We start from the raw sequence: 18,820 nt of genomic DNA on the forward strand, positions 1-18,820 counted from the left end.
TGCGTGTGCATCTCTGAGCAGAGGAAGTCAGAGCCAGAGGTCGTGCAGGAATCTGCTGGGTTAATGACTGGATTAACTGACGGCCCATCTGATTTACCCTGTGTTCTGTCAGTATTCACAAAGAGCCTAGCTGTCACTGACTGTCTGATACTACAACTCTCCCTCAATCCACTGTTGCTTGCCTGTTTGGAGGTTCAGCTCAAGGGGATGCCACTCATACACTGACTGTCATGAGTTAAAGGTGTTGGCACACAATGGCTGCTGTGCATCAGGTGGGTGCTGCATATTGGTGGTGGATGAGGTTAGTTTCTGTACACCCCAAAATATTAAGTGCTGCTGGGACCTAGTCCACAGTATTACAAATGGAATGCATCAGCCTATCACACCAGTACAGAGTATCTCGAATCAGAGAAGATTAGCTTTGTTATTGTATGGTAGGGGGCTTAGGGTGAGGGTAAAGTTGAACGGAATAAGTTAGAGCAACAATAACTGTTTACATAACACCAGTAATGTGGGCTCTGGAGTTTGGCTTTAGCGACTTGATGGTAGTTTTAATGATGTTTATAGAAATTAATAACAAAACAAATCATACAATTTAAACTGGAATATAGAAAGTATAAATCAATGGCCATCTGGTTACAAATGAATACAAGTTTAAAAAACTGCATTTAGTAATAGGGAATAGTCCTAGTTCTTTGGAACATATGGAGAATAACACAGAAGCTATGGAATTTATAAAATAAGAATATAAGAAACAACTCTCCTACAAAATAAACTGCATTGACATTACATATAGAATTAACTCCTCATATTACACAAATACTCAAGTGGCAATTTCTAATGTTTTCCTCTGAGTGTACACATCTTAGAGTACATTCACACACACACACATGCTTGTATGCACAAACACACACACACATATGCACACTTGCATGCATGCACTCACTCGTGCATATGCACAGAAACACACACACAACGCATTACTAGCTACATAATTTTAAAAATAAAATGTAAAAAAGACGTTGGGGCATTAAAAACACAGTGTTGGGTTGAGGAAGCTCACTTGGTTTTAAGATCGCTGCTTTTGGTGATGGTATCAAAACAAATTAATTACGAATGAATTATTAACTGCTTAACAAATATAGATTAGACTCTGTGTTGCTGTACATTGGCATACTGAACTATAAAATAACTAGTACAATCATTACAATAACATTTTAAATGATATACTGTATACTTATGGTACAGTATTGCTGTCTCTTTAGGAGATACGGCTGAATGGAATGTTTGAAGGGAATGTCTTTATACCCAGCAGGTCATAACCACAAGGCTTTACTTTGTATTGTGAGAGCAATTTCAAAGAGGTAAAAACAAGGCAATACAATCAAAATACATTTACATTTGTACACTTACACATAGAACGGGTTTGCACTTACGATTCAATCTATCTGATTTCCATTTTCCTTGGCACTTGACATAAATAATTTCACCCTAAATTACAATAATGCCTCAGTTTTTCCTGAGTTCAATCATTTTGATTTTCAAACTTCATCTTTAAAAATGTAGCGCAATTTCTTTGGTAACAACTTTTGCTTTAGTGTTGACTTTGGTTTGCATTGCGAAAAGTGAAATGTGTATCTAGACATAATACAATTTGAGATAAATATTATATATTTTTTTAATTACTATAAAACCAGCTCATTTGCTAAGGCTCAAGTACACTACATGACCAAAAGTATGTGGACACCTGCTCGTTTAACATCTCCTTCCAAATTTATGGGCATTAATATGGAGTTGGTCCCCCCTTTGCTGCTATAACATAATCCACTCTTCTGTGAAGGCTTTCCACTAGATGCTGGAACATTGCTGCAGGGACTTACTTCCATTCAGCCACAAAAGCATTCGTGAGGTCGGACACTGATGTTGGGCGATTTAGGCCTGGCTCGCAATCGGTGTGACAATTGATCGTTTCCACTGAGCATATCCACTGCTCCGGAGTCCAATGGCGGCGATCTTTACAACACTCCATCCGACGCTTGACATGGCGCATGGTGAGTTTAGGATTGTGTGCAGCTGCTCGGCCATTTCATGAAGCTCCCAACAAACTATTCATGAAGCTCCAGACAAACAGTTATTGTGCTGACGTTACTTCCAGAGGAGGTTTGGAATTCTGTGTGAGTGTTGCAACCTAGGACAGACGATTTTAACGTGCTACGCGCTTCAGCACTCGGCGATCCCGTTCTGTGAGCTTGTGTGGTCTACTACTTCGCGGCTGAGCCGTTGTTGATCCTAGACGTTTTCACTTCACAATAACAGCACTTATTCTACTGCCAATTTTTGTCTATGGAGATTGCATGGCTGTGTGCTCAAATGTATACACCTGTCAGCAACGGTGTGGCTGAAATGGCCGAATCCACTAATTTGAAAGGGTGTCCACATACTTTTGTATACATAGTGAAACATTTGACTTGCAAGAAATGTTTTGTTATAAATTCTGCTTGTATGTAAGAGATGGCTCTGAGCAAAACAATATGATGTAACTCAAGTGAAATGGAATGAAAGAGAAAATTGTTTTTATTTATCTCACTAGCTCACCAGAAGAAGCCATTGTCAAGCTTATGCTTAACAATCCGATATCTACATAAATTAAGAGGTAGCCTTTTCCCAATCTTTCCTAAATCCCATGAATACAGATTCCCCTTGGTGTTGGAAGAGAACATGGGATATTCTAGCTTTTTACTGTCTGAAATCTTTAAATCTGACATGGTGTCTTCCAGCCACCCATATACAGTAATACAAATTTTAATGCAAACTACAGTCAACGTCAAAGAACGGATGTCAGTCCAGAATATATCTCTAAATTGCCTGGAAAAAGGGGCCTTGACATTTCCTATCACAACAATTGTGGATGTTGAGAGCCAAAAAAGTTTATCTAATAATGTTTTTAAAGTAAATCTTTTGTCTTTTTTCCCCCCCTGACTCACTCTTATTGTGCCGCCATCAGAGAGGCACAATTCATTGAAAAGAATGCAGTGAATTTCCTGTTAGTTCTTGGGGATATGCTTTGTTTTTCCTGTTGCTGGGAGCCAGGGCATTTTTTCCCCCACCCTCTCTGACTTCCGGTCTGGAACGTTTGCTGGGAGGCCGGAGAGGAGGGTGTTAGGAGCCTGGACTAGACTACAGCTGTCCCTCCCCGACCTAACCCCCCCTCAGGTTGGTGAGGAAGGGTGCGTGATGTGGTGTGACTAAAGAGAGGGGGGTAATGCTTTCTTAAGCATTGTGAAAGAGCAACCAAATAGCATGGAGCCCCCTCAGTGTGACGGAGAGGGGAGACGGTGTTGGTGATGGTGTCATGCCATGCTGCTTGTTGGCGTGCTCTGAGTGCTGCCAATGCTGGCATTGGCACTACTGTTCTCAGAGGGGGAGGGGTTGTTGGAGACAGGTTGCCGTTTGCTGGTCAGAGAGCAAGGACATCCTGGAGAGAAAGGACAATTTTTTGATTTATGTTAACCAATTTGTCAAACTCAATTTCAGCTTGCAAACCAACTGCTTCTGGGATAATAAAGACTGATTGACTGGTTGGTTGGTTGTTTGAGGGATAGTGATCATGAGAAAGATCAGAAAAGGAGGAGGAGACAGGTTTACCTCATCCACATGGTTTGCCTACTTTACTATTCCCCCTTCAAGGAAAATAGAACTCTATACATTTAACTGGGACTGGCATCAACCAGAAACAGTGACTAGCATCTTACTCGAGAGGTTTGCAGTAGTCGACCCTACATCCAGTCCGGTGGGGTATCCTAGATCCCATAAAACAAAATAATACTGTTTTAAAATTAAGTTTGAATGAAAAGGGAAATAGACCTCGAAAAACCCTTTTGTATGGTATGTAAATGTAACACCACAAAAGAGATAGTGGGACTCCGACTCACCTGTGCGGATCTTGATGAACCACAGAGCTCCGATGAGCAGAACTCCGATCAGGAAGCCTCCAAAGGCGATGCCCAGCACGGCTGACAGACCAAAGTCAATACACGCCACTAGAACACACAGGAGAAACACATGAATGCATGTCTCATATTGAGGTGTTTAGTAGAATTGTTGGATATCCATGGATATCAGTGGAATCACTGAGAGATTATTCCTCCTATGATATCCTCATTTCCAGCACACAACCAGTTAACATTACAAGTTCATGAATTTTTCTTTGTCTCAAGCACATTGCACAATTGAGGCCAAATCTGTTTGTGGAAACAAATGGTTATCACTGTTGTGATGAAGTTCTGGCTCTCTCATCATGTGAATTTAAGTTTGTGGTCACACTGCTTGGCCCTGGCAGTGCCCCCTGGGCAGCCTGTGTGTGGCATTGTCCCACACAAGCTGTTCCAGCATTTACAGACGTAGGAGCAAACAAAACAACTCTTAAGCCAACGGCTGAGGCAAAATTGCTCTCCATCGACGGAACTCTCAAATCAGCTTTGCTGAAAACAGGCTCTGGCCATGTGCTGCTAGCTCTGGCACTGACACAGGCCTCTGACACACACACACACACACACACACACACACACACACACACACACACACACACACACACACACACACACACACACACACACACACACACACACACACACACACACACACACACACACACACACACACACACACACAAAAACACGTGTGCATCCAAGCACGCGAGCATACGTGCACAAATGTATGCACACGAAGACACACACACACAAGTTCCCCAGCTTCTGCTACTTCCCTAATGGAAATCTCCAACATGGATCCTGAGAATTTGGGAGGAAGCTAATCATCAGTCCTCTGGGCAGGAGCCATCCTGTGTCTTAACAATGACTGAATATATGAATGGACAAAGCCATCAATCACGTGACACCATACATTCCTATGTAAAGACTCAATAGCTAATTGAAGCCAAATTAAGTCAAATTAAATGTTCACATAACATGTACAGTTTGAGCTACTCCAATCCAGTATCCTTGGGATGTCCTTAACCCATTGAAGTTTTAAAATGGTTAAGGGTTAAGGTTAAGTTATAGTTAAGGTTAGTGTAAGAGTTAGAAGGGTAGGGATGTCACAAGGATCCCCAATAGCACTGACCCTCCAGGAAGTGACTTTGCAGGCTGGCTCAGTGCTGGCCCCTCTCATTGAGTAACTCAAGTTGAATGCCGACCGGGGGTACTGCAGGCTGCCATTAGCAACTCAATTATCCTTACGTTCTTCTGCGTGCGGACATACATTTGGTGTATTTGCGGATATATATTTGGTGTATTTGAGCAATTATTGGTTGTCTCCAATTTCTATTTTATTTACAAGAAGATTGACCAGATTGCCATTTTTCCATTCACTATAGTGGGGGATCCTGTTTTCTAACAATGCCTGCAGTACCGCGGTCAGCCTTGAACTTCCATGGCTTCAATGACAGTCATTCTCCCCTGTGCTTTACACTAGGCCCAGCACTACACTAGGCTCTCTCTTTTCTTGAAGGACAGGAAAGACAGGATGCAGGAAGGATGAGGGCCTGCATTCTGTTTGTTTGGCTGCACCGCTTGCCTGTTAATATTGCTATTGATGGTTTCCATGGATTAAGCCAACGGCTGAGGCAAAATTGCTCTCCATCGACGGAACTCTCAAATCAGCTTTGCTGAAAACAGGCTCTGGCCATGTGCTGCTAGCTCTGGCACTGACACAGGCCTCTGACACACACACACACACACACACACACACACACACACACACACACACACACACACACACACACACACACACACACACACACACACAAAAACACGTGTGCATCCAAGCACGCGAGCATACGTGCACAAATGTATGCACACGAAGACACACACACACAAGTTCCCCAGCTTCTGCTACTTCCCTAATGGAAATCTCCAACATGGATCCTGAGAATTTGGGAGGAAGCTAATCATCAGTCCTCTGGGCAGGAGCCATCCTGTGTCTTAACAATGACTGAATATATGAATGGACAAAGCCATCAATCACGTGACACCATACATTCCTATGTAAAGACTCAATAGCTAATTGAAGCCAAATTAAGTCAAATTAAATGTTCACATAACATGTACAGTTTGAGCTACTCCAATCCAGTATCCTTGGGATGTCCTTAACCCATTGAAGTTTTAAAATGGTTAAGGGTTAAGGTTAAGTTATAGTTAAGGTTAGTGTAAGAGTTAGAAGGGTAGGGATGTCACAAGGATCCCCAATAGCACTGACCCTCCAGGAAGTGACTTTGCAGGCTGGCTCAGTGCTGGCCCCTCTCATTGAGTAACTCAAGTTGAATGCCGACCGGGGGTACTGCAGGCTGCCATTAGCAACTCAATTATCCTTACGTTCTTCTGCGTGCGGACATACATTTGGTGTATTTGCGGATATATATTTGGTGTATTTGAGCAATTATTGGTTGTCTCCAATTTCTATTTTATTTACAAGAAGATTGACCAGATTGCCATTTTTCCATTCACTATAGTGGGGGATCCTGTTTTCTAACAATGCCTGCAGTACCGCGGTCAGCCTTGAACTTCCATGGCTTCAATGACAGTCATTCTCCCCTGTGCTTTACACTAGGCCCAGCACTACACTAGGCTCTCTCTTTTCTTGAAGGACAGGAAAGACAGGATGCAGGAAGGATGAGGGCCTGCATTCTGTTTGTTTGGCTGCACCGCTTGCCTGTTAATATTGCTATTGATGGTTTCCATGGATTAATCTATAAGAATAATAAAGATAATTCATCCCCTCACCCTATTAAAATACATCACTGCTCTGCTGTCACAACATAATGAAATGCTCGTGTACCATCATAATGAATCTAATGTGGGCTACATCCTTCGATTAAATCTCATGAATTAGATTGTAAGTGATTAAAGTAATCTTTATAGGAGGGGAATTATCTACTACCAGCATTACCGACTCAACGGCCCTGTCCCAGTCCATGTCTAAACAGAAGCCTGTTTTAAAGTATTTTTTACATTTGTTTTCCAGAATGGGCCGAAAAGCAAACAGGGACAGGAAGTAGAAGCTGCGTCGCAGGTGGGGTGGAGGGGACGGACAGCAGCAGGCCTGCACTACGACACTACGACTCCCAAGAGTCCTCTGGGGGACAGCTACCAAACAGGAAGGACAGCCGAGGGGAAGCCATATCCTGGCCAATCAAAACAGGCGAGGCCCCTAGCAGCAGCTAGCAGCAGTCAGCCGGCCTCAACTGAGCTCCAATTCTCTGGCCAGAATTCTGAAGAAGAAGTGAGTGGAACTGACTACATGACCAATTCAGAGAGCCCATAGAGTTGGTTGGTTCCAGTTGTTTGGTGTGTGCACTGTGTGGGCAGGCATGGATGAAAGTAGCGCTGAGGTCAATGAGGAGTTGCCTGAAGTTTAATGGGAGAAAACGTTGATCCCTTGCCACGGATTCCCTTTCATCTGCCATCACAGCAAGTCCCTGAGTCCCTCCACGCACTCACATGACCTTTCCTTGACATGGGGACCATAATGGGTTGGCTGACAAAACAGGGACACAATAACAAAAATGAGCAGTGAGGGCCTGGCAGCATCAGCCTAAAACACCAACATCAGCTGATGATCCAACCTGTATCCTCTTCTACTGTGTGAGGAAATTGCACGAAAAAATAAGTTGTTGGCCAAATTTGGGGAGCTGTGTGGTAATCCAAAACATGAACCTGAAGTTTGTCGTCTTTTCTTTTCCTTTTTGCAAAAAAATTATGGGCTTCCCTTCTGGGCTTACAGCGGTTGAGGAATGCGATATTTGTTCCTGACTCATCTGCCCGGAGATTGTCCTCCCCTTTGAAGAGTAACACCTTCCCCCTTTTGTGTTCAGGGCCTCTGTCTCTGACAATAGCGCCAGCCCCGGGGCCCGTGTTTGGACAGACGGCCCAGCAGCCAGACCTCGGACACAATGGATCCCCCCCGAGGGTCATTACTGGCTGATTGTGGCCACAAGGTCAGGCTGCAGGCCTTCCTAAGGAGGAGGCCCCACCTCACATCCCCTCCACGACCTGTCTCTCTCTGTATATCCTGACCTCATCATCGGCATGATGATGGGCCCAACGTTGGAGTGGAGCTCGATGGTAGGCAGTACAACCGAGATGGACAGACAAGCCAGCCAGCCTCTGCTGTGGCCAGAATGAAATGGATGATGGAATGTTCCGATAGAGGAATTCTTGAGGGTTGAGGAGGACAATGCGGTGTCTCTCCTACTGTTGCATTTGACAGCAGTGTTATTGGTGATTTCATTTGACAATCTTTATTTTTTTAAGGAAAAACGATTGCGCAGCATAGGGGAAGTTAGGGATATCTCAACGACAGAGAAGAGTCGTGTTTTAAAATACACCCAAATATGAATTTATGAATCTTGTTTAGGGCTAACAATGGGATTATCATGTGTACTGTAAATGTTACCTGATGCCAAAACTGATAAGAGAAAAATGAAGGACGGGGTTGCCAGAAGGACAAACTACAGTACAACAACAGAGCTGGAAGGCTTTAAAACTTTGCAGTTAAAACTGAACTCACTTGGTGGTGGGATGTATGTCTGGGTGACCTCCAAGTTCCTCTTCACTCTTCCTCCATCTCCACATTTCTACAAGACATTACCAAAAGAGAGAGTGATACAAACCGATCATTAAGTGTACTTTGTTGGCAAAGATACAAATAATTACTAAAGTAAACTCGAAACACCAAAAATGCCTTGATGATGAAGTGAAAGTTCACTGGAGATTTGGTTTGTTGACTAATCTACAGCTTAGAATTAACATAGTTTAGTTAAACATGCTGGCACACACTATTACTTTAAGAATCTACTCTGCTTATGATATTTCACATTCAGTCTAACTCTAAAAGTACACGTACTAGAAGCATAGCTACTGTTATGATGTTGAAACAAATGTGTCAGAGAAAAACTTAAGATTTAATGAATAAATGCTCAATGGAAACATCTATTTGGATGTTTCGGCCCACCATTGTTATTATTAAAGAAAAGATACAAAAATAAATGACAGCAAAATATTGTGTCCTATAAGTCAATAAAGCAATACCCCTCTTTCCCCCCGCCACCCATATCTCCTCCACCTACATACCTCGCTGAAGCAGAGTTTGACGGAGCACTCCAGGTCCCAGCTAGTGGAGGCCAGGTCTTGGAGCAGCTCTAAGGAGAAGCTAACCCTGGTACTGTTGGGGCACACGGTGGAAGAGCATTCCTCTGGCCTGAAGGGCATGTCCCTCACCACCGGGCAAGAGCCCTTGGAGCGCACCGAGCAGTTGATCACCTTGATGGTCAGGACAATCTCCCCCAGTGTCCGCCCTGAGATCTGGAGAGGAGAGGGATGTAAGTGAGGATAGGAATGATTGGAGTCCTGGAAATGTTTGCATACACTACAGTATGGGTGTTGTTTTGTAGCGTAGAGCAGGCCTGGTGGAAGATGTTGGTGGATGTATTTGCTGGTGGATGTATTTGTTGGTGGTTGTATTTGCTCCCATATCTGTATATGGTCACGCTCTATCATGCATGTTGTTATATACTGTACATAAATGGTACGATACTATCAAAATTATTCTCTAACAGGTTCTGTCTCAAACATGAATACCTGTCTAGCTTGCCATACTATGGAAGAGATGTTTGCTCTCTGTGTTAGGAGTCGTGCAGTTGTGAAGATGTGCAGGGCTTAGGGGGTGAGAATGTGGGCACGGCGGAGGAACTGGGAGTGGATTACTGAGAGCGGGAGGGTGCTAGAGTGAAATAAATAAAAGGGCTCTCACCTCTGCGTAGATCCTCTTGTCGCTCTGCACCTTGGTGTTGGGGTCCAGAGGGGAGCGATAGTCTGGAGAGGTGTACAGTTGCATGAGCAGAGGCATCTGAGGGGGGCTAGGGGGCGATGGGGTTGTCTCGGTTGGTGCAGCCTCTTTGACTGAGACAGAAAGACACAAAAATCACCCGACAGTAAGAATCCATTTGTACAGGATACTACAGGATTGGTGCACCATATAGATTATTTGAACTGATTAGTTAATAAACACCCTAACCCTAAATAATAATAATGTTGGCTAAGCAAGCCAGTCTAGTACAGGGCTAGTCTAGTACAGGAGCCAGTCTAGTACAGGAGCTAGTCTAGTACAGGGCTAGTCTAGTAGAGAGCTAGTCTAGTACAGGTCTAGTCTAGTACAGAGCTAGTCTAATACAGGAGCTAGTCTAGTACAGAGCTAGTCTAGTACAGGAGCTAGTCTACTACAGGAGCCAGTCTAGTACAGGAGCTAGTCTAGTACAGGAGCCAGTCTAGTACAGGAGCTAGTCTAGTACAGGAGCCAGTCTAGTACAGAGCTAGTCTAGTACAGGAGCCAGTCTACTACAGGAGCTAGTCTAGTACAGAGCTAGTCTAGTACAGAGCTAGTCTACTACAGGAGCTAGTCTAGTACAGAAGCTAGTCTACTGCAGGAGCTAGTCTAGTACAGGAGCCAGTCTAGTAGAGAGCTAGTCTAGTACAGGAGCCAGTCTACTACAGGAGCTAGTCTAGTACAGAGCTAGTCTAGTACAGAGCTAGTCTACTACAGGAGCTAGTCTAGTACAGGAGCCAGTCTACTACAGAAGCTAGTCTAGTACAGAGCTAGTCTAGTACAGAGCTAGTCTACTACAGGAGCTAGTCTAGTACAGCAGCTAGTCTACTACAGGAGCTAGTCTACTACAGGAGCTAGTCTAGTACAGGAGCTAATCTAGTATAGGCGCTAGTCTACTACAGGAGCTAGTCTAGAACAGGAGCTAGTCTACTACAGGAGATAGTCTAGTACAGGAGCTAGTCTAGTACAGGAGCCAGTCTAGTACAGGAGCTAGTCTAGTACAGGAGCTAGTCTAGTACAGCAGCTAGTCTACTACAGGAGCTAGTCTACTACAGGAGCTAGTCTAGTACAGGAGCTAATCTAGTATAGGCGCTAGTCTACTACAGGAGCTAGTCTAGAACAGGAGCTAGTCTACTACAGGAGATAGTCTAGTACAGGAGCTAGTCTAGTACAGGAGCCAGTCTAGTACAGGAGCTAGTCTAGTACAGGAGCTAGTCTAGTACAGGAGCTAGTCTAGTACAGGAGCCAGTCTAGTACAGGAGCTAGTCTACTACAGGAGCCAGACTAGTACAGAGCTAGTCTAGTACAGGAGCTAGTCTACTACAGGAGCTAGCTGGCAACAATGTCATACTGTTAGCTACCAATTACTGAGAGAGCTTACTAAAGCATATTTTTATTGCAGTTTTGCACCATTATACCAAACAACAATATGAGCAGTTATGTTCTTGTAGAACTGGTCACTCTAGCAATCTTTAAATCATACCACAGATTTTCAATTGGATTGAGGTCTGAGCTTTGACTAGACCATTCCAAGACATTTAAATGTTTCCCCTTAAACCACTCGAGTGTACGCGTAGGGTCATTGTCCTGCTGGAAGGTGAACCTCTTTCCCAGTCTCAAATCTCTGGAAGACTGAAACAGGTTTCCATCAAGAATTTCCCTGTCATTAGCGCCATCCATCATTCCTTCAATTCTGACCAGTTTCCTAGTCCCTACAGATGAAAAACATCCCCACAGCATGATGCTGCCACCACTATGCTTCACTGTGGGGATGGTATTCTCGGGGTGATGGGAGGTGTTGGGTTTGCGCCAGACATAGAGTTTTCTTTGATGGCCAAAAAGCTACATTTTACCTTCTTCCATATGTTTGGGAGTCTCCCATATGCCTTTTGGCGAGTGTTTGCTTGTTTTTTTCTTTAAGCAATGGCTTTTTTCTGGACACTCTTCTGTAAAGCCCAGCTCTGTGGAGTGTACGGCTTAAAGTGGTCCCATGGACAGACACTCAAATCTCTGCTATGGAGCTTTGCAGCTCCTTCAGGGTTATCTTTGGTCTCTTTGTTGCCTCTGATTAATGCCCTCCTTGCCTGGTCCGTGAGTTTTGGTGGGCAGTCCTCTCTTGGCAGGTTTGTTGTAGTGCCATATTCTTTCAATTTTTTAAATAATGAATTTAATGGTGCTCCATGGGATGTTCAAAGTTTCTGATAATTTTTTATAACCCAACCCTGATCTGTACTTCTCCACAACTTTGTCCCTGACCTGTTTGGAGAGTGCCTTGGTCTTCATGGTGCCGCTTGCTTTGATAGTGCCCCTTACTTAGTGGTGTTGCAGACTCTGGGGCCTTTCAGAACAGGTGTACACACTGACATCATGGGACAGATCATGTGACACTTAGATTGCACACAAGTGGACTTTATTTAACTAATTATGTGACTTCTGAAGGTAATTGGTTGCACCAGATCTTATTTAGGGGGCTTCATAGCAAAGGGGGTGAATACTGTACATATGCACGCACCCCTTTTCCGTTTTTTTTAAACAAGCCCTTTTTCATTTCACTTCACCAATTTGGACGATTTTGTGTATGTCCATTACATGAAATCCAACTAAAAATCGATTTAAATTACAGGTTGTGATGCAACAAAATAGGAAAAATGCCAAAGTGGATGAATGCTTTTGCAAGGCACTGTATGCTCACTGTGTCTCTAGCTGTATCTTACCTGAAGTGTGGTCCTTATTCCCTAGGACCAGTGTGATCATGGTGCCATTGGTTCGGATCTCAGAGTAGCTGGTGATGGTACTGGCTCTGAAATGGTCCAAGGCCTTCTTCTGTACAGCATCAGCACTGTCTGTGGAGATGTTGATAGTGGGAGGGATCTGATGCATCATGCTGGTGGCAGCAAGCATGATCACGTTGTTGGACTGAGCGAGAAAGAGAGAGAGGGAAAGAGAGATCAAATGAACCATATATAGTAGAGAGTATTTTTCCATTTCTATAGGACAACTTTGTCAGTCACAGAGAATAATTCAAGTTATGCATGCATAACTGGGCATGAAATGAACACCAGAAAAATGCAGGTAACATATCTGAGTCATTGGTGATTCAGTTTCAGACATTGATACTACAATTTAGCCAGCAGTAGATGTTGTCCAGTGCTTACACTGAAGCTGGTGTGCTTTGGGTCATGGATGCTCCACATGGTACCCTGAGGTCCTCTTAGGAACAGACTGATCTGCCTCTCACTGATGACGTGCACAGAGACATGGCTGGAAGAACAAAATAGTATGTTACTTTACAGTTCAAGAGCACCAACACACATTACAATCACCTATATAATGCCACTTTCATGGAATGTGTTGCTAATGTTTTCAGCCAAGAGACTCTTCGGTGTCGTACCGAATGCTGACATCCTCAGGGATGTTGACGATGTACAGTTCTTTCTCAGTGTGGCTGTGGGGAAGCTGGTTCGAACAGGATTTGAGCAAACGCATGTTTGATTCTAACTTCAGATAGTGCTTGAGCGCATGCCATTCGTTTTCAAGAGTACAGTTGTTGGAGCCAGTTGGAAGGAGTCTTGTTCCTGTAAAATCATTAATATTTATTATTCAGATGTGTTACATTATCTGCCAATCTTCCGCCACAGTTTATCTTAACAAACTCAGCAAAAAACGGACTTGAGAATTGTGTAAGTTTGAGGTACGTTGTATGTATCTGTCTCACCCTCTCTCCCTGTGGAAGCGATGCTCATTGGGTTCTGGATGGTGGTGAAGGACGTCACCCCACCAAACTTCTCGGCGGCCCACCTCACTATAGCTTCATTGTCTGTGGGAAAGGCTTTTTTCTGGACGTTCACTGTACCCATGAATTGCATATTGGAGTCATTTGCCACCTGGTGAGTAAAGGAAAATACATTAGACATTTAATTTCAAGACTTTGACCATCTATCTATTATTGCATGTCAAGTTATGATTCTATAGGTTCAAATCAATTGAACCTGTATTGCAATAATGATACCCAGTAGCTCTTTGACCCCTGGTCAAACTAAATCATAGAAGAGTATTAGGGAGGCTGCTATAAAAATGTACAAACTACTCATTTCCTACTATTCTCAGGTTATTCTCACAAGTAGATTTTTCCAGTTTTCTTCGAGAAGACGTGTGTGCCTAGGCAGTAGTTTATAAACAAATACACTACATGTACAAGGCAATTGAAAATGATTGAATATGTCTGTTAACATTTTTTTTTGTTTCCTTTATATACATGGAGGGATTCTTTTTTATATACAGCCCTAAGTCATTAAGACACTACCTCTAGGAGGGCCAGACAGCTCTGTTTGTCTGCTCATTGTTACCGTAGCATCGGGTATGTCAGCGCCTTATTTAGAACCATTCTAACTCATATTTGCCAAATGTGTCTGACAACAGCCACATTAAAGCATGCCCCCCCCTCTTCCTCACCCTCCTCCCTCTCTCCCTCTTTCTGTCTGTCTATTGATCTCTCTCCTTCCCACTCTCTTTTTCTCTCTCTCTCTTTATTTTCTGAGCAGAGCAGGGCCATTTGAAAAGGAATGTTTATTATGGTAAAGTGTCCACGAGCCTGTTTGCACAACCCAGTTGGAGCCAAGGTCTTTCCTTTGCTTCCTGAGTGGGGCTGGGAAATGGGACCTTTTTAACTCTGTGCGTCAGTGGAGTCGGCTGGAATATGGCTCCATACGGGTATACATATATACATCCAGCCTAGCGCATACACACCACAGCACACCTTCCCCTGTTCCCCCGCCAGGCTAGAGGAATGATGGATTGTAGATGAATCACTCAAGTAGGGGTCTACTGTAATGGGGCGGTTAAGTGACGTTTCAGTGTAACCTAAGAGTCGTGCCAGGGTTAGGATCAATTCGGAATTTCTTAATTCAATTCAACCCATTCATTGAAATGTACATTTTAATTGGACACACCCCACAGGAAGCAGAATTTGAATGAAAAGAAGTATAATTTATTTTAAAACAATTCCAAGAAATTCAACTGAGACATTAAGCATGAAAGTCTTATTCCTTTGACAAATCTTTTACCAAAAACATCTTCCACTTATTACTGCAAAGAATACAGATACCATTTCAAATATTATTGTCAGTCTTTTTTTGTATTTTTCTCATTAGATTAGGTCGATCCCTTCCATTCTGTAGTTTTTTTTGCATTCTGTGAATATTTTATAAGATGTAAGTGAATTATGAATTATTATAAACCTACAAAAGGATCTTAGAATATTTCCAGACTACTGTAATTCTTTCAAATACATGTAAGGAGAAGGAGTCTTAAACAATCTGTTCCATCCATATGTTTTAGATAGTATTGGTCTCCATATGTCAAAATAAACATATGTATAGTGATAAATTAGCCATTTGAATTTCATTGAATTAAATTATACTTCCTTTAATTCCCATTCAATTCAAATGCTACTTCCTGTGGGGTGTGGCCAATTCAAATTCAATTCAAATTCAAGAATTTAATTGTAATTAAAAAAAGACATTCGGAACTCATAGCTGTAAAAGACAGCCATACTTCTAAAAGCATATAAAAAAAAACATTAGATCATTAGTCCAAGAGGTTTAGACTAGTCAATGTATATACTATACAGAGCAGATGGATGGCATTCAGCAGATATCTATTTCCCTTTGGATCCTGTCTCAACAATGGCTTCATTCTCTCCCCAATCAATGTTCTCATAGCTATTACCGTTGCATTCCAGCTACTGTAGCACACAGATGGACATCTTGTTCTGGAATGGGGGAACTTAAATAGGTCTGCTGTGTTAGTACAATTCATTTCATTATAATGGATATCATGAAAACAACAACAAACACAATTAGCTATGCTGCATTGCACAAACTCACAGGAGGTATGTGCTCAGTGTTTTGCCAGGGAAGGGGGAGAGAGCAGCAGTCCTTGTGTTTGGAGTTGGAGGAACAAAGTCCATGTATTTCCTGGTGATCTAGATGTTAGGCTGAAAACTGAGGTCTGGAAAAAAGACCACTGATTGTTTCCTTTCTGGACCTTCATGTTAGCGGTCTGTGTGTGTGTGTGTGTGTGTGTGTGTGTGTGTGTGTGTGTGTGTGTGTGTGTGTGTGTGTGTGTGTGTGTGTGTGTGTGTTTGTGTGTGTGTGTGTGTGTGTGTGTGTGTGTGTGTGTGTGTGTGTGTGTGTGTGTGTGTGTGTGTGTGTGTGTGTGTGTGTGTGAGTGAAGGCCTGCTGGCTGCAGCCAGACCCCACACAGCCAGAAGGCTCTGCTGAAAGCCAAGAAAACCTGTGTGATTGATTGATCCTTCTCATGCGTGTATATTTGGTTTAGATTGGATCGAAATAGAAAGACAAGAAATTACGAGGACAAAAAAATAAAACACATCACAATGGAGGGAGAGGAGGAGGGGCGGAGAAAGGAGTAAGTCAGGAAGAGAGAAAAAGAGTGAGAGGGATCGATGAATGAGAGAAGGAACAATATAGACAGGAATTTGTCTCCTTGGGGTCAGAGTTCGACATGGCACAGCCCGGGGATATATTGCATGACAGGAAGAAGTCCGAGCAAGGAGTGGCGCTTCCAAAAACTTTTCAGATTAGACTTCCCTTTGCCTGATCCAGAGGGGCTGAATGAGCCTGGAGTCGGGGGGATATAAGTCTCTGTCAGAGAGAGCTATCTGATGGGCTGTTTAGAACAGGCACCCATCCAACAGAGATTAGGTTCGGGACAAGGCCACTCGCCTGTCTATCCGTCTGTCTGTCTCTGTCCCTTTGGCTCCGAAGACACATCCTGAACTGTCTTCACGAGGGCGTTCGGATGACAATTCCAGAGGGGTCATTAACTCTTACGTAACATAGTAGGGAGAGAGACCACTGTGTATTATCACTTGGTGTAATGATAAACTACCCCATATTAGATGGGGAACTAACATCAACTTCTAAAACAGTGAGGATTTGAGGGACAATTGAGGTTGAGAGACCTTGAACCTTGATGTTGAACCAACAGGTTGGTGGATTTTTGTGAATGTAAGCAAATGTACTCAGTCCCATCTGAGTGTGCGGTGACTTATCCCTGCTTCAGTCACAGCTGGATAGAACACAAGCAAGTACCCAGCAGATCTGTCAGCTACGTGACACACTTCCTCAGACACACACCAGATGCTGTTTTCTTCTTCCTTAAAATGGTAACACTCCCCAGTGATCCGCTACACACTATCCCGTCCTTCCATCCCACAAAAACATCCCCTCTTCATGTGCAATGTTCCCCCTATCTGCAGGACATTAAAGGCTATACCACAGACTGCTGACAGTGTTGTAAACACTGAATAGTCCTATTTATCGTGGAAGGTTATTGAGAAGTTGGTATGGTCAACTTAAACAGAGACTAGAGGGTCGAAATAGATAAAAGATAAAGTTAGTTATTTTACCCCTTGTGTGAGAAGCAGAGCTCAAGAGGAGGATGTGCTGTGCTGTGGACTTTGTCTGAACTCTCAGCTTTCATTGTGATGAAAAGCAAGAGTTCTGTATGCCTGCAGACAAGGGCTGGTTAAATTCCCAGGCAGGGATCCCAAATCACTAACACTATCATTTTCTCAAACTTCCAAACAAAACATCCTATCAGTCCTAGAGATGCACACTTTCCCTTCTGCTTCATTTCCAAAATTCTATTGACAAGACGAAACCCTTTGAGATGCACAATCTCTCTTCTGGAGTCGTCTCTTTCTGGGTTGATTGAACAACACAATACTCAAGTTAATGTCTCCACTATAACACTATACATCCACAGTGTGACTGAGACTACCCACTGGGCACACTACGTCACATTAACGTGGAAATGTGAGTAATATGTTGTTGAGATATTTATTCACCTAGTCAAAATGACAGGTTGTTGAATTCCCAATGTGTTATCACTATGCTTTCAACCATTTAAAAGAACAACAAACTTCAAATGGGTATACAATGTCCAATATTTTGTATTTATACAATTGAATGTGTTATCACTGTTATCATTGAATGTGTTATCATCTAATGACCAGATGACCTGGATTGCAGTTGAGATTATATTAAAAGTACATAGTGCAAGTGGTCAATGCTGTTCGAGATTCTGCACAGATTATTACAGCAATTGTGAAGATCTCCACAGACTTGCAACCTTTGCATGCTATCATCTTGAACATGCACACTTTCTATAATTACATAAGAAGACATTTAAAGTTACAGTAGGCTAACCTCAAAATGTGGCCATGGATGTGTTACTGATTTTAAGGTTGAATAAATACTCTTACATTCGATTCTAAGATAGCCTCAGCTTCAGGCTATTTACTATACTACAAAAGTATTATTGAATTGTGTTTGGTTGACAACGCAACAATATATCAACATTTGAATGAGATGTATATTTAGTCTGGTTTTAATTCCAGTTTGACCACAAATTAATAATTGATATGTTGGATTCACGTCTACATCTCAACCAAACATTGAAGTTAAAGAATATATTATTTAAAGTGTATTTAAAGTTTGATTTGACTTAGTCATATTCTTTAACTTATATTTTTGGTTGAGATGGAGACTTGAATCCAACATATCAGATTATTAATTTGTTGAACCCTGGATTAAATTGAAACAATAGCTGTTGTTGACTTTGCAAATGCTATATAGACCTAAATAGCATCATTGAGGACATATGACTTATAAAGTATGGTCACATTTAATTTGTTCTGTTAAACCTACCCTTTGGAATGTCTTTTGATAGCAACAGTGAATATATATAGTTATTAAGAGATCTATCAATAATCATTCTCCGTATAGCACATTGGTAGGAGTCAGTGACAATGTTTGGTCGAAGCTAAGGACGGCTGAGCTAAAACCTTGGATGAGAGACCAAATGAATAGTTGTAGATAGACTCCAGTAGAAGGTGCTGCCCATCTTATTGTTT

General features: G+C 42.6%; 1 protein-coding gene across 1 annotated transcript in view; it reads right to left on the reverse strand.

Moving 5' to 3' along the window:
- Positions 1-2,556: 2,556 nt before the first annotated feature.
- The window catches only part of LOC120026282 (endoglin-like), a 57,425-nt gene continuing 41,161 nt past the window's right edge, over positions 2,557-18,820 (reverse strand). Inside the window, exons 5-14 of the mRNA XM_038971109.1 lie at positions 13,595-13,763; positions 13,271-13,454; positions 13,035-13,140; positions 12,594-12,795; positions 9,808-9,956; positions 9,129-9,359; positions 8,566-8,632; positions 3,933-4,040; positions 3,753-3,800; positions 2,557-3,475 (exon numbers count right to left, since the gene is read on the reverse strand). Of these exons, the coding sequence (XP_038827037.1) occupies positions 3,351-3,475; positions 3,753-3,800; positions 3,933-4,040; positions 8,566-8,632; positions 9,129-9,359; positions 9,808-9,956; positions 12,594-12,795; positions 13,035-13,140; positions 13,271-13,454; positions 13,595-13,763 (1,389 nt within the window). The 3' untranslated portion in view covers positions 2,557-3,350. The remainder of the gene's footprint in view (positions 3,476-3,752; positions 3,801-3,932; positions 4,041-8,565; positions 8,633-9,128; positions 9,360-9,807; positions 9,957-12,593; positions 12,796-13,034; positions 13,141-13,270; positions 13,455-13,594; positions 13,764-18,820) is intronic.

This window comes from Salvelinus namaycush, chromosome 31, assembly GCF_016432855.1.
Source record: "Salvelinus namaycush isolate Seneca chromosome 31, SaNama_1.0, whole genome shotgun sequence".
Classification (NCBI taxonomy): domain Eukaryota; kingdom Metazoa; phylum Chordata; class Actinopteri; order Salmoniformes; family Salmonidae; genus Salvelinus; species Salvelinus namaycush.